Source organism: Ambystoma mexicanum, chromosome 5q (assembly GCF_040938575.1).
Source record: "Ambystoma mexicanum isolate Mex_15411 chromosome 5q, UKY_AmexF1_1, whole genome shotgun sequence".
NCBI classification, from domain to species: domain Eukaryota; kingdom Metazoa; phylum Chordata; class Amphibia; order Caudata; family Ambystomatidae; genus Ambystoma; species Ambystoma mexicanum.
This window is the reverse complement of record NC_090933.1, coordinates 1,359,909,249-1,359,932,893: the sequence shown is the minus strand read 5'-3', so window position 1 is coordinate 1,359,932,893 and position 23,645 is coordinate 1,359,909,249. Positions and strand designations below refer to the sequence as shown.

The window sequence follows — 23,645 nt, the reverse complement described above, 5'->3', positions numbered from 1 at the left end:
GCCAGGGAGTCTGGTGTGAAATCCCTTTTGGTGATTGCTGAATGTGGAGTGTGCATTGCGGGAGAGGGGAAGGAGATAGTGAAGTGGGAGGGTTAGCAATGAAAGGGAGGGGGCCACTGGTGTAGAGGAGTGTAGGACAGGAAGATGATATAGTGGAGCCCCCACAGGGCTGAGGCAGAAGGACATGTAGATTGACCAGGGGCAGTCAGAGAGATTGGAGCCATTCTGTAACTGATGGGCTTGGAGATTTTGGGGAGGTTACAGCCATCCATTATAACAATGGAGACCTCAGTCAGGAAAAATGTATTGAGATGCGCAGGGTGTGCGATTAACACAGAGGATAATAAGAGGAATGGAAGGGGGCAGTCATACAGAGATATTTGTAAAGGAGGATGGTGTGGGAGGTGGCTGATGGCGTGTGTCCTTACTGGCCATAAGGCTAACACCAGCACTATTTGGTGGAGTGTAATGAGAAAAGGTGCCAAAGTCAGCACGGTGAGCAGCCGAGGTAACATTGTTGTAGGGGGAGGTGCAGCTTTCAGTGACGGCATAACAGAGATTGTGTGCTCTTATGTGTCAAACACTAGGATTGTGTCTGCCTTCTAACATCTTTGACTAAAGAAATCCTTGATCAAAACACTTTCATAATCCTTGATTCACTTGACAAACCTCATAGGCTTCCCCTAGCTTCCCGCTCAGACCACGACACTCACCGAGAGGAAATCAACCACCTCGGCAACAGAATGGAAATTCTCCATGGGTTCAATGTGTAGGTGGAGAAACTGGGAGACCATCTGGTGGCCGGGGTCTCACGCTGATGCACCAACCTCCTTCACTTCCTCCTACACATGGTGGGCCTGACCTACATTAAAGGAGGCAGCGCAAACCCTATTATCTCCCTCAGCCTAGAGTTTAACAACCTCCTTCCCATTCCTCTCTCCTGGTTCACCCACCACCCGGTCTATTTTACCCTTCCGATTTTCCACCACAACTCATTTTAGCCAGAACCGATTCCACAATAGTTACAGGACCTGGCCACATTCCAGATGTATGCCCCCACCAAGACCTGACCACATTCCAGATGTACGCCCCCACCAAGATCTAGCCACATTCAGATGTACGCCCCCACCAAGACCTGGCCACATTCCAGATGTGCGCCCCCACCAAGACCTGGCCACATTCCAGATGTAGGCCTCCACTAGAAATGTATTAAGTTGCTGCTTGAGGCCCTGGACATCCATTATCATAGTCTGTGGTGTATGAATGACCAGCTCTTGCAATTACAAAATGCAGGAAATGCAGAGAAGACCCTCTTTAGAGCCTCCTCTGTAGGGGCCACGGTGACTGCATTGTCTGCATAAAGGAGGGCAGCCCAGAGTTGGTGTCATATCATTGGCCAATCCTCTTTGGTAGGCCCAAACTTCTCCATTCATGTGTCACTATAGAAAGCGAGCAGGCCGGGGAGCCAGAACACGGCATTGCCCAATCCATGAAGCAGATGAAATTGTTCAGTCACCCCTCCCTATCTACCATTGCTCGCTGAGACAATGTTGGCAGTCTGGGTAGACTGAAAAGGACCTTTGGGGTAGTCCCTTCTTTCCCAGGACGGGCCACAGCTTGGTTCTATTAACTTAATCATAGGCCACATGAGATCTATAAAGGCGACATCAAAGATACAACAGCCTTGTGAACGTGTCAAGTTTCAAAATGGGACTAAAGGCAATCACTCTAGATAGTCTGTAAAAACTGTCAACTTTTATTCAAACTGAACACAAACTTTTAACTGCAAGAAAGATTCTCTGTGGTTGTTTAGAAAACTAGCTTCTCTTCCCTGCTGAAGTGATATTTCTTTAAATTCTTCCAGAAGCTGTGCCAGAATCAGTCTCTCAACTTGTCACTTAGACAGAACTTTTCTCATCTACTAAATTTGACTTAAAAGTTCTCCAGCCACTTTCAATCACATCTTAAAAGTCTTTGCATTCTTTCTTTCCTTGTTTTTACTTTTCTATCCTTCCACTTTGAACTCTATTTCTTATTTTTAAAGTCTGACTTTCTCTTTATCCTTTCATTCGCCTCTTTTCCTAGCTGCAGTTCCACTGATGGCTCCAAGAGGTCCTCGCTACAGGTTTAACAGCAATTCTTGGTACCTGCAGTTCCACTAATGGCTTCAAGAGTTCCTTGCTACAGGCTTAACAGCAATTCTTGGTACTTGCAGTTCTACTGATGGCTCCGAGAGGACTGCACTTCCTTTCTCTATATTCAGGAAGCGAGATCAGCTGTTTCAGCTTCCGATCTCTGCTTCACTTCTATCAGCCTCCTGCAAACTCAGATGTCAGTTATCAGCTGTTCGTGGAGTTTCTTCACCAGTTAAAATGTCCTTTATCATGTATATATCCCGCCCTCGTTCACTCATTCCTTCATATTCTGAATAATGCTGTGAGGTGCTGTGAGGCCTGTTGTTATCAGATAACATCCCCTGGTTTCATATACTTCAACCCCTCATGTGATTGACCCTTTCACAGGACGTCACCCAGAGAAGAAACTATTGCCAAATGATCTGTGTGATGATTGTCCTCAAAGGGATAAGTCTCAACAGGTGATACCATCTGGGGGTACAATTGTGATTCCCATTTATTTTGGTGGAAGTGATTAATATAAAGGTTTTACAAGTAGTTCCAGAAGCCGCACCAATTCTGAAGCCCTTTATGTCCTTGGTGTCTGTCCACGTGTTCAGTTTACTCCATTTCTACTTGGCAAACTCAGGAGTGTTTGGTCCCAGCGTTTATCACTTCTGCTGGGGACCGCTACTCATTTCCCTGAGAGAGATCTCTTCCTTCACTTCACGATCAAGCGCCCAAGCCTGGATGCGCCTTGGAGATCTTCTGTCTCTCACCGTTCATCAATGGTTCCATCTCTTCCTTCAGCCAGCCTCACACAGGCCCCCTTCACTTCAGAATGAAGCGCCCAAGTCTGGATGCCCATTGGAGATCTTCTGTCTCTCACTGATCTTCAATGGTTCCATCTCTTCCTACAGCCAGACTCAGACTTGGCACGTTCACTTCCTGATCCAGCGCCCAAGTCTGGATGCGCCTCAGAAATCTTCTGTCTCTCACCAATTGTCAATGATACATCTCTTCCTTCTGCCAGCCTTAGACTGGGCCCCTCCACTTCACTATCCAGCTCCCAAGTCTGGACGTGCCTTGAAGATCTTCGATCTCTCACCGATCTTCAATGGTTCCTTCTCTTCTTTCACTCAGCCTCAGACTGGGCCCCTTCACTTCATGATCCAGTGCCCAAGTCTGGATGTGCCTTGAAGATCTTTAGTCTCTCGTTGATCTTCAATCGTTCCATCTCTTCCTTCATCCAGCCTTAGACTGGGCCCCTTCACTTCACGATGCACTGCCCAAGTCAGGATGCCCCTTGGAGATCTTCTATCTCTCACCAATCGTCAATGGTTCCATCTCTTCCTTTAGCCAGCCTTATAGTGGGCCCCTTCACTTCAGGATCCAGCGCCCAAGCCTGGAGGCACCTTCGAGATCTTCTGTCTCTCACCAGTCTTCAATGGTTCCAACTCTTCCTTCAGCCAGCCTTAGACTGGGCCCCTTCACTTCCCGATCCAGCGCCTATTTCTGGATGCGCCTCAGAGATCTTCTGTCTCTCAACGATCTTCAATGGTTCCATCTCTTCCTTCAGCCAGCCTTAGACTGGGACATTTCACTTCACAATCCAGTGCCCAAGTCAGGATGCCCCTTGGAGATCTTCTGGCTCTCACCAATCGTCAATGGTTCCATCTCTTCCTTCAGCCAGCCTTAGGCTGGGCCCCTTCACTTCACGTTCCAGTGCCCAAGTCTGGATGCACTTTGGAGATCTTCTGTCTCTCACCAATCATCAATGGTTCCATCTCTTCCTTCAGCCAGCCTCACACAGGACCCCTTCATTTCACGATCCAGCGCCTAAGTCTGGATGCGCCTCAGAGATCTTCTGTCTCTCAGCGATTTTCAATGGTTCCATCTCTTCCTTCAGCCAGCCTTAGACTGGGACATTTCACTTCCCGATCCAGTGCCCATGTCTGGATGCCCCTTGGAGATCTTCTGTCCCACACCAATCTTCCATAGTTCCATCTCTTCTTTCAGCCAGCCTTAGACTGGGTCCCTCCACTTCAAAATCCAGTGCCCAAGTCTGGATGCGCCTTGAAGATCTTCGGTCTCTCAACAATCTTCAATGGTTCCATCTCTTCCTTCTGCCAGCATCAGACTCGGCCCCTTCACTTCACGATTCAGCGCCCAAGTCTGGATGCGCCTCAGAATCTTCTGTCTCTCACCGATCTTCAATGGTTCCATCTCTTCCTTCAGCCAGCCTTAGATTGGGCCCCTTCACTTCAGGATCAGCGCCCAAGTCTGGATGCGCCTTGGAAATCTTCTGTCTCTCACTGATCATCAATGGTTCCATTTCTTCCTTCAGCCAGCCTCAGACTGGGCCTCCTCTCTTCACGATCCAGTGCCCAAGTCTGGATGCGCCACAGAGATCTTCTGTCTCTCACCGATTTTCAATGGTTCAATCTCTTCCTTCAGCCTGCCTTAGACTGAGCCCCTTCAATTCATGATCCAGCACCCAAGTCTGGATTTGCCTTGAAGATCTTCGGTCTCTCACCAATCTTCAATGGTTCCATCTCTTCCTTCCGCCAGCATCAGACTGGGCCCCTTCACTTCACAATCCAGCACCCAAGTCGGGATGTGCCTTGAAGATCTTCAGACTCTCACCGTTCTTCAGTGGTTCCATCTCTTCCTTCAGCCAGCATCAAACTGGGCCCCTTCACTTCACAATCCCACACCCAAGTCTGGAAGTGCCTTGAAGATCTTCGGTCTCTCACCAATCTTCAATGGTTCCATCTCTTCCTTCCGCCAGAATCAGACTGGGCCCCTTCACTTCCCGATCCAGTGGCCAAGTCTGGATGCGCCTCAGAGACCTTCTGTCTCTCAACGATCTTCAATGGTTCCATCTCTTCCTTCCACCAGCATCAGACTGGGCCCCTTCACTTCATGATCCAGCACCCAAGTCTGGATGTGCCTTTTAAGATCTTTGGTCTCTCGTTGATCTTCAATCGTTCCATCTCTTCCTTCAGCCAGCCTTAGACTGAGTCCCTTCACTTCACAATGCAGTGCCCAAGTCAGGATGCCCCTTGGAGATCTTCTATCTCTCACCAATCGTCAATGGTTCCATCTCTTCCTTTAGCCAGCCTTAGAGTGGGCCCCTTCACTTCAGGATCCAGCTGGCCAAGTCTAGAGGCAACTTCGAGATCTTCTGTCTCTCACCAATCTTCAATGGTTCCAACTCTTCCTTCAGCCATCCTTAGACTGGGCCCCTTCACTTCACGTTCCAGTGCCCAAGTCTGGATGCGCCTCAAAGATCTTCTGTCTTTCAGCGATCTTCAATGGTTCCATCTCTTCCTTCAGCCAGCCTCACACAGGGCCCCTTCACTTCACAATCCAGCGCCCAAGTCTGGATGCGCCTTGAAGATCTTCGGTTTCTCACTGTTCTTCATTGGTTCCATCTCTTTCTTCAGCCAGCCTTAGACTGGGCCCCTTCTCTTCCTGATGCAGTGCCCATGGCTGGATGCCCCTTGGAGATCTTCTGTCCCTCACCAATCTTCCATAGTTCCATCTCTTCCATCAGCCAGCCTTAGACTGGGTCCCTCCACTTCACGATCCAGTGCCCAAGTCTGGATGCGCCTTGAAGATCTTCGGTCTCTCAACGATCTTCAATGGTTCGATCTCTTCCTTCGGCCAGCATCAGACTCGGCCCCTTCACTTCACGATTAAGCGCCCAATCTGGATGTGCCTTGAAGATCTTCGGTCTCTCACTGATCTTCAATGGTTCCATCTCTTCCTTCAGCCAGCCTCAGACTGGGTCCCTTCACTTCCTGATTTAGCGCCCAAGTTTGGATGCGCCTCAGAGATCTTCTGTCTCACACCGATCTTCAATGGTTCCATCTCTTCCTTCAGCCAGCCTTAGATTGGGCCCCTTCACCTCAGGATCCAGCGCCCAAGTCTGGATGCGCCTTGGAGATCTTCTGTCTCTCACCAATCTTCAATGTTTCTAACTCTTCCTTCAGCAAGCCTTAGACTGGGCCCCTTCACTTCCCGATCCAGCACCCAAGTCTGGATTCCTCTTGGAGATCTTCTGTCTATCACTGATCTTCAATGGTTCCATTTCTTCCTTCAGCCAACCTCAGACTGGGCCTCCTCTCTTCACGATCCAGCGCCCAAGTCTGGATGCGCCTCAGAGATCTTCTGTCTCTCACCGATCTTCAATAGTTCGATCTCTTCCTTCAGCCAGCCTTACATTTGGCCCCTTCAATTCATGATCCAGCGCCCAAGTCAGGATGCCCCTTCGAGATCTTCTGTCTCTCACCAATCGTCAATGCTTCCATCTCTTCCTTCAGCCAGCCTTAGACTGGGCCCCTTCACTTCACGATCCAGTGCTCAAGTCTGGATGCGCCTCAGAGATCTTCTGTCTCTCACTGATCTTCAATGGTTCATCTCTTTCTTCAGCCAGCATTAGACTGGGCCCCTACAGTTCACGATCCAGGGCCCAAGTCAGGATGCTCCTTGGAGATCTTCTGTCTCTCACCAATCATCAATTGTTCCGAATCTTCCTTTAGCCAGCCTCAGAGTGGGCCCCTTCACTTCACGATCCAGCGCTCAAGTCTGGATGCGCCTTGGAGATCTTCTGTCTCTCACCAATCTTCAATGGTTCCATCTCTTCCTTCAGCCAGCCTTAGACTGGGCCCCTTCACTTCACGATCCAGTGCCCAAGTCTGGATGCGCTTTGGAGATCCTCTGTCTCTCACCGATCTTCAATGGTTCCATCTCTTCCTTCAGCCAGCCAGCCTAGGCTCGGCCCCTTCACTCCATGATCCAGCGCCCACGTCTGGATGCACCTTGGAGATCTTCTGTCTCTCATCGATCATCAATGGTTCCATCTCTTCCTTCAGCCAGCCTCAGATGAGACCCCTTCACTTCACGATCCAGCGCCCAAGTCTGGATGCACCTTGAAGATCTTGGGTTTCTCACCGATCTTCAATGGTTCCATCTCTTCCTTCATCCAGCCTTAGACTGTGCCCCTTCACTTCCCGATTCAGTACCCAAGTCTGGATGCCCCTTGGAGATCTTCTGTCTCTCATCGATCTTCATGGTCCCATCTCTTCCTTCAGCCAGCATTAGTCTGGGCCCTTCTCTTCAGGATCCAGCACCAAAGTCTGGATGTGCCTCAGAGATCTTCTGTCTCTCACTAATCTTCAATAGTTCCATTTCTTCCTTCAGCCAGCCTTGAACTGGGCCTCTTCACTTCAAAATCCAGTGTCCAAATCGGGATGCCCCTTGGAGATCTTCTCTCTCTCACCAATCGTCAATTGTTCCATCTCTTCCTTTAGCCAGCCTTAGAGTGGGCCTCTTCAATTCACAATCCAGCGGCCAAGTCTGGATGCGCCTTGGAGATCTTCTGTCTCTCACCAATGGTCAATGGTTCCATCTCTTCCTTTAACCAGCCTTACACTGGTCTCCTTCACTTCCCGATCCAGCGCCCAAGTCTGGATGCCCCTTCGAGATCGTCTGTCCCTCACCGATCTTCAATGGTGCCATCTCTTCCTTCAGCCAGCCTTAGACTGGGCCCCTTCACTTCACAATCCAGTGCCCAAGCCTGGATGCACCTTTGGAGATCTTCTGTCTCTCACCAATCTTCAACGGTTCCATCTCTTCCTTCAGCCAGTCTCAAACAGGGCCCCTTCACTTCCCGCTCCAGCACCCAAGTCGGGGTGCCCCTTCGAGATCTTCTGTCTCTCACTGATCTTCAATGGTTCCATCTCTTCCATCAGCCAGCCTTAGACTGGGCCCCTCCACTTCACGTTCCAGCGCCCAAGTCCGGATGTGCCTTGAAGATCTTCTGTCTCTCACTGATCTTCAATGGTTCCATCTCTTCCTTCAGCCAGCCTTAGGCTGGACCCCTTCACTTCATGATCCAGCGCCCCAGTCTGGATGCGCCTTGAAGATCTTCTGTCTCTCACGGATCTTCAATGGTTCCATCTCTTCCTTCAGCCAGCCTTAGGCTGGACCCCTTCACTTCATGATCCAGCGCCCCAGTCTGGATGCGCCTTGGAGATCTTCTGTCTCTCACTGATCTTCAATGGTTCCATCTCTTCCTTCAGCCAGCCTTAGGCTGGGACCCTTCATTTCATGATCCAGCGCCCCAGTCTGGAAGCGCCTTGGAGATCTTCTGTCTCTCACTGTTCTTCAATGGTTCCATCTCTTCTTTCAGCCAGCCTTAGACTGGGACCCTTCACTTCCCGATCCAGCACCCAAGTCCGGATGCGCCTTGAAGATCTTCTGTCTCTCACGGATCTTCAATGGTTCCATCTCTTCCTTCAGCCAGCCTTAGGCTGGACCCCTTCACTTCATGATCCAGCGCCCCAGTCTGGATGCGCCTTGAAGATCTTCTGTCTCTCACTGATCTTCAATGGTTCCATCTCTTCCTTCAGCCAGCCTTAGGCTGGGACCCTTCATTTCATGATCCAGCGCCCCAGTCTGGAAGCGCCTTGGAGATCTTCTGTCTCTCACTGTTCTTCAATGGTTCCATCTCTTCCTTCAGCCAGCCTTAGACTGGGACCCTTCACTTCCCGATCCAGCACCCAAGTCGGGATGCCCCTTGGAGATCTTCTGTCTCTCACTGTTCTTCAATGGTTCCATCTCTTCCTTCAGCCAGCCTTAGACTGGGACCCTTCACTTCCCGATCCAGCACCCAAGTCGGGATGCCCCTTGGAGATCTTCTGTCTCTCATTGATCTTCAATGGTTCCATCTCTTCCTTCAGCCAGCCTTAGAGTGGGCCTCTTCAATTCACAATCCAGCGGCCAAGTCTGGATGCGCCTTGGAAATCTTCTGTCTCTCACTGATCTTCTATGGTTCCATCTCTTCCTTCAGCCAGCCTTAGAGTGGGCCTCTTCACTTCATGATCCAGCGCCCCAGTCTGGATGCGCCTTGAAGATCTTCTGTCTCTCACTGATCTTCAATGGTTCCATCTCTTCCTTCAGCCAGCCTTAGGCTGGACCCCTTCACTTCATGATCCAGCGCCCCAGTCTGGATGCGCCTTGAAGATCTTCTGTCTCTCACTGATCTTCTATGGTTCCATCTCTTCCTTCAGCCAGCCTTAGACTCGGCCTCTTCACTTCCTGCTCCAGCGCCCAAGTCGGGATGCCCCTTGATGATATTCTGTCCCTCACTGATCTTCAATGGTTCCATCTCTTCCTTCAGCCAGCCTTAGGCTGGGCCCCTTCACTTCATGATCCAGCGCCCCAGTCTGGATGCGCCTTGAAGATCTTCTGTCTCTCACTGATCTTCAATGGTTCCATCTCTTCCTTCAGCCAGCCTTAGGCTGGGCCTCTTCACTTCATGATCCAGCACCCCAGTCTGGATGCGCCTTGAAGATCTTCTGTCTCTCACTGACCTTCAATGGTTCCATCTCTTCCTTCAGCCAGCCTTAGGCTGGGACCCTTCATTTCATGATCCAGCGCCCCAGTCTGGAAGCGCCTTGGAGATCTTCTGTCTCTCACTGTTCTTCAATGGTTCCATCTCTTCTTTCAGCCAGCCTTAGACTGGGACCCTTCACTTCCCGATCCAGCACCCAAGTCGGGATGCCCCTTGGAGATCTTCTGTCTCTCACCAATCTTCTATGGTTCCATCTCTTCCTTCAGCCAGCCTTAGACTCGGCCTCTTCACTTCCTGCTCCAGCGCCCAAGTCGGGATGCCCCTTGATGATATTCTGTCCCTCACTGATCTTCAATGGTTCCATCTTTTCCTTCAGCCATCCTTAGACTGGGCCCCTCCACTTCACGATCCAGCGCCCGAGTCTGGATGCGCCTTGTAGATCTTCAATGTTTCCATTTGGCTGTGGGATCGACTGATCAGCAGATTACACCCGTCTAAGGCTTTCCCTAGAGGACGCCACTCCTGTCTCATGTCTACTTCTCTACTATCTATCTATGGTTGCTAAACATTGTAAATAGCATGATGGGATTGTGCCCCTCTTGAGCCCAGGAACAGATGAAAGCCTACTAAAATGCAGCTGTCGCTGTACACTAACCTATCACTTGCTATATCTCTCAGGCTTTCAGTTTTGCTTAATGCTTAATGCGTCTCCTTTTTGCAACATTTTCAGGACTCCTGAAGCAGGTCGACGCTGGCGGAGCCCAGTTCATCTCTGGTGCAAATATGAATGATGACATTTTCTGCCTGGGCAACAGTGCGACGGTCTCGGTGAAGGATGGCTCGGCACTGCCCTGGGTCAATATTGAAGGGAAGCTGAAGTACTACAGTTGTGGCCCTCTGGGCTGCTGGGGAGTCAACTCTGCTGACGACATCTATTACCGGTTCGGAAGCACACCAAGCTCTTGCCAAGGCTCCAGCTGGCAGCAAGTAGAAGGAAAGCTCTCCATGATTGAAGTTGGCAGTGACCGCTCCGTGTATGGTGTGAACAGCGCAGGGGACATGTACAGAAGGTAAAGTAAAGGTTAAGGCACAAATAATTGTACATGGAAGCCCTGATGGGCACTAGACTTGTGCTAGATCCGGCCGTCAGCAATGCTGTGGGAGAGAGGTCTTTAGAGGTCTGGCCAATAGATGGTGCTTGAAGCTGGAGCTTAAAATGTGGGGGTGGGCTTAAGTGCCTGGGGAGTTCCCGTGGGGCTAGTGCTCATCTGGCCTAGTCTTCATGAGCCTGCAGGGCTCTTTTGGATCATAAAGTGGGGTAACTGCGAGACTCCTCCCCCATGTGAGGTCATGCAGTGCTCTCCCTCCTAACATGGCCGGCAGTGTAATTGTCTACCTGCATTGCACAGTACATTGTGAATTTGTAACCCAAGGTCACCATCTTCTCATTCTTTTCAGAAATGGGATCAGTGCTTCAAACCCTCTTGGATCCTCCTGGAGTCAGGTGACTTTCGGAGGGCGAAAGTTCAAGCACGTGTCCCAGGACCTGGGGAAGCTCTGGGTCATCACCACTGATCAGGCCATCTTCAAGTGCCAACTTTAAATCAGATGCACGAAGAAAGATATCTGCCCTCTCTCATCAGAAGAATGCACTCTGCTCTCTCTCATCAGAAGAACGCACTCTACTCTCTCTCATCAGAAGAACACACTCTGTCCTCTCTCATTAGAAGAACGTACTCTGCCCTCTCTCATCAGAAGAACGCACTCTGCTCTCTCTCAGCAGAAGAACGCACTCTACCTTCTCTCATCAGAAGAACACACTCTGCTGTCTCTCATCAGAAGAACACACTCTGCCCTCTCTCATTAGAAGAACACACTCTGCCCTCTCTCATCAGAACACACTCTGCTCTCTCTCATCAGAAGAAAGCACTCTGCCCTCTCTCTGCCCTCTCTCATCAGAAGAACACACTCTGCCCTCTCTCATCAGAAGAAGGCACTCTGCCCTCCCTCAGAGGAATGCAGTCTGCCCTCATCAGAAGAACGCACTCTGCCCTCTCTCATCAGAATAACGTACTCTGCCCTCTCTCTGCCTCATTCATCAGAACACACTCTGCCCGCTTTCATCAGAAGAACACACTCTGCCCTCTCTCATCAGAAGAATGCATTCTGCCCACTCTCATCAGAAGACGGTATTCTGCCCTCTCTCATCAGAAGAACGCATTCTGCCCTCTCTCATCAGAAGACGGTATTCTGCCCTCTCTCATCAGAAGAACGCACTCTGCCCTCTCTCATCAGAAGAACGCATTCTGCCCTCCCTCATCAGAAGACACTCTGCCCTCTCTCATCAGAAGAAGGCACTCTGTTCTATCACATTACAAGACATTGATCTCCTCTCTCTGTATTTTCATATCTCACCCCCTACTTCTCTCTCTACATCCTTCACTCTCAAAATGTCACACCCTCATGCAATCCAATCCCCTGCCATGCTTGCTTCTTCCTCTGTCACATGCCCCCGCTTGCAATCACATTTTCTCCTTCTGCATCTACCTATTCAATGGTCGTTCTTTTCCGGTGCAAGCAGCTGCCACATGGAATAAGCTGCCCACGGAGCTGAGAATGATTCCAGAAAACGTCTGAAAATGGTGTAACCTTTCCTTACAGACCTGTCTGCTTCCAGAAATCTTTTGCACCCTGATGCCTGTGGGCTCTCACGCATTATGAGAAGATAAATAAAATACTAGTAGTTTATTTAGTTTCTGGCTTATATTCTGTTTTTATGGATCTCAAAACAAAACATTTGCTCAAAAAATCTGAAATAAAAATCTACTTGAATGCATTTGCAGCCATTCTTTTTTCTCAAATGTGCAGGCGCGCGTGCCCTACTTTCCACCGGATCTAATGTGCAGGCGCGCGAGCCCCACTTTCCACCAGATCCAAAGTGCAGGCGCGCGTGCCCCACTTTCCACCAGATCCAAAGTGCAGGCGCGCGTGCCACGCTTTCCCCTGGATACAATGTGCAGGCACGCGTACCCCGCTTTCCACCAGATGCAATGTGCAGGCGCGCGTGCCCCACTTTCCACCGGATCTAATGTGCAGGCACTCGTGCCCCACTTTCCACCAGATCCAAAGTGCAGGGGCGCGTGCCACGCTTTCCCCTGGATATAATGTGCAGACACGCGTACCCCGCTTTCCACCAGATCCAATGTGCAGGCACGCATGCCCCACTTATCACCAGATGCAATGTGCAGGCGCGTGCCACTCTTTCCACCGGAACCAATGGTCAGGCGCGCGTGCCACACTTTCCACCAGATCCAAAGTGCAGGTGCGCGTGCCACGCTTTCCCCTGGATACAATGTGCAGGCACGCGTACCCCGCTTTCCACCAGATGCAATGTGCAGGCGTGCGTGCCTTGCTTTCCACCGGATCCAATGTGCAGGCATGCATGCCCCACTTATCACCAGATGCAATGTGCAGGCGCGTGCCACTCTTTCCACCGGATCCAATGGTCAGGCGCGCGTGCCACACTTTCCACTGGATCCAATGTGCAGGCATGCGTGCCCCGCTTTCCACCGGATCCAATGTGCAGGCACGCGTGCCCCACTTTCCACCAGATGCAATGTGCAGGCGTGAGTGTCCCCGCTTTCCACCGGATGCAATGTCCATTCAAAATTATAAATTTCCTGACCATATAAAATTGGTGGGAGAACCTTACCAGTATAAAATTTGAATATAAAATCATAAGTAGATTTTCCATATCAATGTAACATTTTTCATATTTGAGCAAAAAGGGGAGCGAGCTTAGTTTTTACTCTAACACAAATGATCATGTAATTTGTTCTATCGTCGATTATGATCGATGCAAAGATTTAATCAGGCACAAGTCACAGCTAGGACCTAATGGTTCCTTTCTCTCAAAATAACATTAATCTTGGATATTCGAGTCTAGCATATTTGCATTGCCCTACTATGCAAGCTTGACCTCCACCTAAACACCCTAAAGACAGAAGATATAATTAAGATAAGGCTGCACACGTTAACCAAATGATATCTCCCCAAACACGACTGTTCACCCAAGACAATGTTTTTAGACAAGTCCGATCTATGAAAATCCCGTCAAAGCAGGTTCTCCCCTGCTCATCCAGAACCATTAAGGACCACTTTCACACCCTTGCTCCAGCCTTGGCCGATTTCTGCAATCACTCCTTTGCCACTGGAACCTTCCCCTCCCCCTTAAGCACTGCCTTGTGCACCCCCTTCTTAAGAAACCCTTTGCCTATCCTTCCTCTCTGGCTAACTATCGCCCAATCCCTATCACTCCTTTCCTGGGCAAACTACTGGAAGAACTGACCATCCCCCAGCTTAATCTGCATACTGAATCTGTTGCTTGTCTCCACGACCACCAGTCTGGCTTGAGGGCTGCCAGGAGCATGGAATCTGCTCTCCTGAACACCTGTGAAGACTTACTCTCTAATCTTGACTCTAATCTCCCTTCTGTCCTCATTCTCCTAGATCTATCCTCTGCTTTTGACATGGTCAACCATGCCATCCTGCTCAGCCACCTCTGTGACAAACTGGGTATCATTGGTCAGGCCCTGGCCTGGTTGATCTCCTTTCTCACTGACCGACTTTCCCAGGTCCAACTGGGGTCTTTTCTCTCTTCTATCTCTCTCTCTACTTGTGGTGTTCTCCAGGGGTCTAACCTTTCTCCCAGGCTTTTCAACCACACCTGGTTCCTCTGGGCCATTACATCTCTACATTCTGTTCTAACTTTCAGTGTTATGCGAATGACACCCAGCTCTCCTCCAGGCACCCCTCAGCCACCTCTGCTCTTTCTCTCATACCAGACTGTCTGTGCGCAATTCAGGCATGGTGTTCTGCCAATGATCTCCGCCTTAATGCCAGTAAGACAGAGATCCTCCTCGTTGGGACACCTGCTCCCTCCTTTCTTCTCTCACTCTGGCCACCCACCGTGGGCCCTCTTCCTGCTCTTTCCTGTGAGGCTAAGAATCTTGGTGACATCTTCAACTCCACCCTCTCCTTCTCTCCTCTCATCTCTGACATCTCTAAGAAGTCACCCTTTCAGCTACACCTTCTGAGAGGTGTTCTGCCTTTTCTCACTTTCCCCCAGAAGCACACTGTCTCTAGAGCCATGGTCCTATCCAAGCTGGACGATTGTAACAGCCTCTTTCTAGATCTGCCTGTCTCTACTCATAGACCTTTACAACCCATCCAGAACAGGACTGCAAGACTTGTCCTTGGCATCAAGCCCAGGGATTGTATCTCTGCAGCTCTGAATTCTCTGCAGTGGCTCTCTGCGGCTGCAAGGATCAAATTGTGGACACTTTGCATCATCCACAAGGCTTTCTGGGGCCTGGGACCGCACTACCTCAAACGTTCTCTTCCTAAACCTCTTCCTTGTCGAGCTGTCTGCTCAATCACCTCCACTTCTCTGAGGTTCAGATGCTTTTCCAAGCACAGAATGGGGGGCAGATCTCCTTCCATGAGCTGGGGCCTCCCTCTGCAGCAGTCTCCCTGCCTCTCTCAAACTTAAACAGAACCATCTCTGGTTCCGGAAGCAACTCAAGACCTTCCTACTCACTTCCACTTTCTCTCTTCCTCTCCCCTGCTAATGTCCCGGATAGCTCTTCATACTGGTAATCTGGCCACCCCTGAACTCAGGCCCAGGCTCCTACATTTCCAGTTGCCCTTGCCCTTGCACTGCCTCCGGGCTCATATATGTGACCCTACAGTCTCTTCTCTTGGCACTTAGAGCCACCCTCTGGCAGCACTTATTGAGTTGCCTGCACTTCTACTCGCCCCCTCCCCCTCTTGGCACTTCTCCCCTCCCTCTTCCGCGCACTTGCACGATCTGAATGACACAAGACCTAATAAGATTGTTGTTTGTCCGCCTTCTGTTTCTCCCTCCTTGTCTTGTCACACCTAGAAACACTTGTGTACAGGCACGTTTTAAATGACTTATCATATCATATCAAATGCAACAGTGAGGTCAACTGATGCTATAAAAAGGAGTCATTGATCCTTGCCCTGTGCCTGTTCCTGCAATTAGTTTAGGATCAAACCATTGAGAGTGGAGCCCATAGTTTTCTATAAGCAGTCTGGAGAATGCTAGATCGCCCTTTAGACCTCACCCACTTGGTCAGGACCTTCAAAAGTAAAAAATCAAACATTTTGCATTTTGGAGGACGAATCCAAGAGGGTATAGGGCAGCAGTTATTAGGATTTTGTAAATTGCCTTTTTTAAATATTGGTACGATATAGGGCGTTCTCCATGAATGGGGGACTAATATCTGGCAGAGGGACTTCCCAGGACCTCCCTTGTTTTTTGCATGTTTTCAGAGTTCACATTCATAACAGCCCCAAGCTGAGTCCCTGACATTTCATGTGCGCTGTTTGCACATTTTCAGAACTATCAGGGATCAAATTGTCTGGCAATCGCAAACATATGTTTGCTATTGGCGATATTGAGATTTATGGCGGTGATGTTTTATCCAGTTCCTATTATTCTGATTGTTTCTCTTAATCAGGGAGATTTTTAGTGGTGCACATGTTACAGGACACCATGTCATATCACGAATAGCATGACGCAACATGTGTTCACTTTCATGGATAGAGCGATCAAAAACATGAGGCCGATCAAAATTCTTCTTACTCTTATTTGGTGAATTGGTGCGTAAAATCGTGAAATCAGTATTACACAACCTAGAGAAGAGAAGAGGGTCAATATTCCCCGTTAACATAGAAAGAGATTGAATGTGATTGAACTCCCAATTTTGATATTACGGAGGGGTCCATGAAATGCTATTACCTTGTCTAGAAGAAGTAATACCAGTAGGCCTGCCAAGGGTTTGGTGATAGTTCATCTTTAGGGCAGGCAGGTTTTATCACCAAGGAGTTGATGTGAGGAAGCAATCCTTCTGACACGAATACAAAATCTATTATACAACTACTCTTTCCCCTATGCCATGTAGAACTGCTCGGGATGTCTCCTACTGTGTCGCCATTTCATGATTAACTTTAATTAATTGGTTTGACATCATTAAGGTCTTTTGTTTTAGCATGCGCTCCATGAGCAGCTTGTGAGGTTTGCTGCATGTAGCAAAGGCCAGGTTGTTGTCGAGAGTCTGCTCGCACGCTGCTGCGATCTGAGCATGATCTGCAGGTCACAGGTTCGAATCCCGGCAAGGCCAACTCAGCCTTTCATTCTTCCGAGGTCGATAAATGAGTACCAATTTCGGTTGGGTGATATTCTATGTACATTTGTGCTCTGTAAAGCGCTTTGGATTAAGGATTTATATAAATAACACATCATTATCATTTAAAATTTGGTTCATCCTGTTTTTAGAAAACTGTATTACTCTGTTCTTTTGAATTTATGACTACAGAGTTACCCTCTGCAAATTTTGATAAAAGCACTAAGGAGCCTCTGGAGGCCTATTGGGGTACGGTCAAATAAAACAAAAATCATTGGAAGAGGCCAACTAGGCTACGCTATACTAACCCTTTTTAGGGGGAGCAAAATGAACTGTTCCATTCATGTCTAAGACGTATAGGTTAGAGAGGCATGGGGCCAAAATGCACCCTGCCTCAACCCAGACTGAGTCTCCATTTTCCTAGAGAGTTGGCCTATTTGGTCCAATCTACCATGGATGGAACTATTTTCATGCAGGCCGATGATTAGCCTCAACAAGCTGTCTGGCATTTTCCATTGGTCCATTGGAGACCAGAGGAGATGGCGATCAACTCTGTCAAATACAGCAGATAGATATATCGACGCTGCAGAGACAGAGCAGTGCTTGCCAGACCAAACCAAATCTTGGAGACACCTGATAATCGTCCCATTTAGGATGGTGCTATGGGCTTTTATAAAGCCAATATGTCATAGATTCAGACCACCTCACCCAATGGCCAGGACTAAGTGTGGTAATAAGAGGGGTGCAAAGACCTAACCATCGACATCCAAGATGGTAATTGGGTGGTCATTCTTTGGGTCATTCTTTGTATCCTTTTTAAACACTGGTACCACATACACAGTTCTCCATGACTCTGGAAAGTGTTCAACAAGTCCCATTTCCCTGAACAAAATAGAGACAAGCAATGACCACAGGACTGGATCCTTCTGAAACTATTTATTGGAAAGGTTATTTGGGACAGAGGCACTAGAGTCACTCGCTTTACTAATGACTTCCATTACCTCTTCCTGATCGATCTCCAGCGGGCATTTTGTAGTACAGCCCTCGGACTCATGGAACCTATGGTCAGGGGAAAAGAGTGTCAAAAAGTGAGCTACCCAGTCATCTTCTGAGACTGCGTTAGTCTGGCTGACCTCCTGCCATTGATGAAGCCTGTTAGTTATCTCTCCATAAGGCCCCAATATTTCTATCCCTCAAGATTGCCATCATATGCTCAGCATCCATTTGTAAAATGAGTGCTCAGCGATGCGTCAAAATGTTTTATATCTCGTCTTTACTGTCTTCTTCAGCATGGTATTATTCTCAATACGGCTGACAAATGTATTAATTCGCCTTATTTCTGATCTCATTTGCTTTTTCCTTCTACTTTCTGCGGCTCTGGTCTTCCCCAATCCCGGCGGACCGTGCTGTGTGCTACGTGCTGTGCATCCTGTCATCTTTGTGATGCTGTGCATCCTGTCATCTTTGAGATGCTCCTGCCACAATAATCCACACACTGTGCTATGTGCATCCTGTCATCTTTGAGATGCTCCTGCCACAATAATCCACACACCGTGCTGCGTGCTGTGCATCGTGTCATCTTTGAGATGCTCCTGCTACAATAATCCACACACCGTGCCGCGTGCTGTCCATCGTGTCATCTTTGAGGCTTCTGCACCACAAATGTTTTCCATAAAGCTATCCTGCTGCTCTTCGCAGGTAGGCGCTGTATTAGTCATATGCTCCCAGAACCTCAGGACTGACAGGCATAGTCCCATTCCTTGAGCCTATGCCCCTCCTACCGCTCTCCCCCACAGTGCTGAGATATAATGTTCCACCAAGTGTCAGACAGACTTGCTGAATCAACTACTTACCAATCACTGCAGAGTGCACTTAGATTGTTGTTTGGGTTGATCCTTATTGGAGACTGCGAGAAGCTGTCTTCTCTCGTCCTGTAAAATCCAGAATTTCTACTTTGTTTCAACCTCACTCGCATCAAAGGACTTATTTATGAAGTGGACTCTGTAAGCCTTGTCCCTGGCTACCATTAAAGGATTTCTTCTGTTTTACAACAAACTGCTGCTAGTCCTGCCCATAATCTCTTGGGACTGTCTAAAAGGATTGGGCTGTATGGGAAACGCTGGGTGAATTTAATGACTCGGCTTAAAGGGAGGTCAGTTCTGTGCTCGCCCGGCTATGGCCCGGAGATATGGAGAGGAGGGCAGGCCAGGTAAACTGTTAGCTATGATGATTTGCCATGAGGGAGGAAACACAGACACAGCAGCAGTGAGGACTCCAGAGGGGGCGGTGGTGATAAAACAGGCTGAAATTGCAGATGTTTGTCGCCAATACTATGCAGATATATACTCCTCCAAGGGGTCACCCCTTGAGATGCAACTGGAGGGCTACATTGGGGAAGCCACCCTCCCGGTACTGAGTGAGGAGGCGGTCCTAACACTGGGCTCCCCCATTACCGGCGATGAGGTCATCAGCGCGATCTGAGCCCTAGCCGCCTCAAAGACTCCTGGCACAGACTGCATCACAGCATAGTTTGATAAGGCATGGGGCCCAGAGGTGGCCCAAAATATACTGAAGGTGTGGGAGGAGAGTATGAGAGAGGGGTGCCTCCCCCCGACAATGTAGGAAGTGGTATTAGCCTTAATTTTAAAGCCGGTAAAGACCCCTTAAACCGTATCTCGAACCCCCAAAATCATTATTGAACTTGGACATTAAAATCTTTGCCAAGAATCTTGAGGACAGGCTCCTCCTGCATATGTCTCGTATAATCCATGTAGACCAATCAGGCTTCATGCCCGGCAGTTCGACCTCATCTAATCTGCGCCGGCTCTTTGTGATTCTGGCCCAGATTGATCCCGAAGTACAGGAGGCGGCAGTACTGTTGGACATGGAGAAAGCGTTCAACTCTGTGGAATGGGACTACTTGTTTTAGGTGCTGTGCCCGGTGGGGACCCCTCCTTAGTTCCTGTTGACTGTAAAGCTATTATATACGGGTTCAAATGTCTGTATAGTGGTTGGCGGCAAGAGGTCTAGACCCTTTGTATTCGGCTGGGAGACCAGACAGGGCTGCCCGCTCTCGCTTCTGATCTTTGCTACGGCAATTGAGGTGATGGTGGCAAGACTACAGAAATACCACAGGACTCAGGGCCTAGCCATGGCAGGTATCCAGGAACTAGTGGCATTATAAGCCGATGACTTGATCCTATACCTCAAGGAGCCAGCGACCATCCTGGCTCTGGTATCACAGGAGGTGCTGAAATTCTGGGAGTTCTCAGGCCTGAGGTTGAATAAAGGTAAATCCATCCTGTTCCCACTGAACGGGAAAACAGAAAGTCCACCGGATACCGAGGGATTCAGTTGGGAGCCACCAGCTGTCACATACCTGGGAGTGAGGGTCAGTAGAGATGCCTGCAGGCTCTTGGAAGATAACCACCTTCAATACCTGCAGGCCTTGAAAGAGAAAGTAGAGAGATGGTGTAGGCTCCCCCTTTCAGTGCTGGGAAGGATAGCAGTCGCTAAAATGGTGGTTGTCCCCAAGTTGCTGTATATGTTTCAGAATGCCCCTGTATGGCCGTGGGTGGGATTCTTTAAGGACGTAAAGGTTTTACTGATTAGGCTTGCATGGTACCTTCGAAGTCCCCGATGGGATAGAGTGGGGTCGGAGCCCCAGACGTAGAACTATATTTCTTAGCTTCACAGCTATATTTTACTTAGAAATGGATGCCAGGAACGCCACCCTCTCCCCACGTCTGCATAGAAAAATGTTTGGTTTGCCCTTTCTCTCTTTAGGGGGTCCTAATGTCTCTCAGGCTAGCGGATAAATGCAAGTTCGACCCAGTGGCATGCACTATTCATGCACGGAAGAGGGCCTTGAAAAGATGGAGGATAGACGACCCCTTTGACCCGGGCATCCAGTTGTGGAATGTGGAGACAATAACCCCAATCTGTGATGCAACTATTATTAGGGAGTGGGGGCGCTGGGATACTTTGGATGGAAGATATGTACCCAAATGAATCCTTTGTCACCCTTTAACTATTTACCGAAAGTATGGGAGGGGCTCTTCACCGCAGTCAACAGTATATCACAATAAGGGCAGCTTTTAAGGAATGGTCCCCGGTCTTCCCGGAGCGGCCGCCCACGACCACGCTTCTGAAGTATATCGTGAACTCCTCAGGATTTCTGAGGGGTAGTTTCTTTACTATATACGCTAATCCAACACAGAACTCCACAAGCACCCTTAAAGTGAAAGCAACAATGGGAGGAGGATGCCGGGACCCCCTTCACAGATAAACAGTGGGCGGTGATGTGTGAAAACACACATAAGGGGGCCTTCAATAAACGGTTACAGCTGATTCGACTAAAAATGCTACACCGCACATACATGTCCCCGGCCCGCATCAATCAGTTTGATGGCTCAAGGACTGCTCGTTGCTGGTGCTGTGGCCATGACCTGGCTGACTTTCTCCATATGATATGGGCATGCATCAAGTTGAGACTGTTCTGGGAGGAAGTGGTAGAGTGCTGCTCTGCAATTCTGGGACAGACTATCCCTTGTGAATTACTATGTTGCATGTTTGAGTGAGCCCCAAATCTCCCGAAGCAGCGTCGAAAACTGGTTACGACATGCATGATAATCACTAGATGCTGTATTTTACTGAAATGGACCAGCTCGACCCCCCAGGGATAAAGATGGGGCTCAAAGATATAACATGGCACAGTGACATTGATAAGGAATATGGGAGCCTATGTGAACAGCAAAACAGGCCGAAAGATATTTGGGGCCCTTTCACTGCTTACCTACTGTCTCTAAACCCCAAACCAGGAGACTGAATTCAGTCACCCCGATCCTTGGCAAGGGCAGGAGCCCTCCCCCCACCATTGCAGACACCACCAGAGAAGAACAAAGCCGAAACCCCACCCTCTGCTGCAGGAGCAGCGAGACTACCGTGTGCACATCCCCACATGCAGTGAGTAAAGCAGACCACACTTGCGCTCCTCCCCAACATCGGAGCACTGCACCTAGCTATTCTTGTTATGTTTTCCTGAGGCTTCACCCCATTCAGTTCTAAAGAGTGGCCGCCTGTTCCCAAGATGTCTGCCGCTCTGATTGAGCTAGGGTTGCGTTGCCAAGCAAAGCAGGTTTTGAATAAGATCCTCACATCCGCCGGCACAGGCATACGCCGACCCTCAGCAGAGAAGGCCCTGTTTGCCCCTGTTCACCGCAGGGAGGCAAGAGTCATACCCACAAGCAACTTCCACATCGTACTTTCCCTGCAGCTGCCTGTTCCTCTGCACGGTGCAGGTAATGCTCGCCCATCCAACCATAACCTACGAACTTGCCATACTTCGGAAAGGTCCACCCGAGAGTCACTACACATTACTCTAACATTATTCCTAACCTGCATCAGGCTTTAATGTCTATGTAAATAGTGTAGTGTCGCATGCCCTACGGTTTGCTAAAACGCCAGATATTCCTGGCAGGCTGTGTTCTGCCTAATTCTATCCCACCTACACTAGTCCTGCCTGTCCCCCAACTGGCACATTGCGCAGCCGATAGCAAATGAAACTAGCTGGCATCTACCACCTGTTAGCTAATTCTAAGTGCCCATTGCATTAGACGACACATGACCACACATTGTTTTACTACATCTAGGCTTGTATTGTTCACATATTGCCATGATAAAAAAACAAACTAGCCTGTATCTGTTATATCTCACCCTACCACTAGCAAAATTGAACCAGCCTACCATAGTAGACGATACCTACCTCTCATCGCCATCTTCACTGCCTGTTAAGAAACAATTAGCCTTATACTTGATTTGATCTCACTCAATTGGTCGCAATATTAAATTGTTGCCGTGCCTAAATTAAAGTTGTCTTGTTGCTCACTGCCATGCTAAATAACGAAATGAGCCTTACCTCTGCTTGCATCTCAACCTACTGTTAGCAAATCTGCTTGTACCTCACCCACTACTAGCAAATTGGATCAGCCTACCTTAATAGACAGTGTTTAACTCTGGTGCACCATGTATGTAACTGGCCTATACACAGTCTTACTGCGGACCATACTAGCACTGAGTTGAGTGCCTAGCATCATAGGCCCACAAACACCACCCACACAGGACTTCACCCCCATAGGCAATACATCAGCCTTCATGGATGTTTCATCCCTCCCACTGGTATCCAGCAACCAGAGTCTAATACAACCATTAACCATCACTGCTCGCAACCAGAGTCTACCCAAAACTAATAGACCATGCAATATCTCCCTTAGAAACTCCAGACTCCGCTCCAGACTACCTAAACTATTCGAACCTCTTGCTAGGTCAATGACTAATATAGGTACTAGGAAGAAATGCCCACATATTAAACAAATCAACATAATTGAAAATAATAATCCTCCCACACTACCTACACCCAAGAAGGACAGCCTCACTGATAAAAAATATCAGCAGAACACTGATCCTGACCTCAAGGGGGCTTTAATAAATGCTTGATCTTTAGAGGCCCATGCCATGGAGATAGTTTATCTTATACAGGCAGAAGATTATGATTTTCTAGCTATTACTGAATCCTGGCTCCATGCAGCAGCAGGCTCTGCCCTCATGCTCACAGTTCCTGCCGATTACACTATTCTCAGAGCAGATAGATCTGAGACTCGCGGAGGAGGCATAGCTCTCATATCTAAGACCAACCTAGCCATGAGACTATGAGACTAGCCCCTCCACATGACGTTAAATCTTGCAAATCCTTGACTGCTAAACTACCCATTGCTGAACCCCAAACATTAACCATTAATCTAATATAAAGACCTCCAGGCCCTCTTGGGGCATTTGAGGAGGAAATATCCAACATTCTTTCTGATCATTTAAAAAATACCTTGCAAGTACTCTTGTTAGGTGACTTCAACTTGGGATTTAACGACGACACCAAAGACAAGTAAGCAGTAATAATTGCCA

General features: G+C 48.8%; 1 protein-coding gene across 1 annotated transcript in view; it reads left to right on the top strand.

Annotated features, from left to right (window-relative positions):
- Positions 1–12,313, top strand: part of LOC138498153 (fish-egg lectin-like) — a 54,056-nt gene extending 41,743 nt beyond the window's left edge. Inside the window, exons 3-4 of the mRNA XM_069622031.1 lie at positions 10,208–10,547; positions 10,936–12,313. Of these exons, the coding sequence (XP_069478132.1) occupies positions 10,208–10,547; positions 10,936–11,080 (485 nt within the window). The 3' untranslated portion in view covers positions 11,081–12,313. The remainder of the gene's footprint in view (positions 1–10,207; positions 10,548–10,935) is intronic.
- The last annotated feature ends 11,332 nt before the right edge of the window (positions 12,314–23,645 follow it).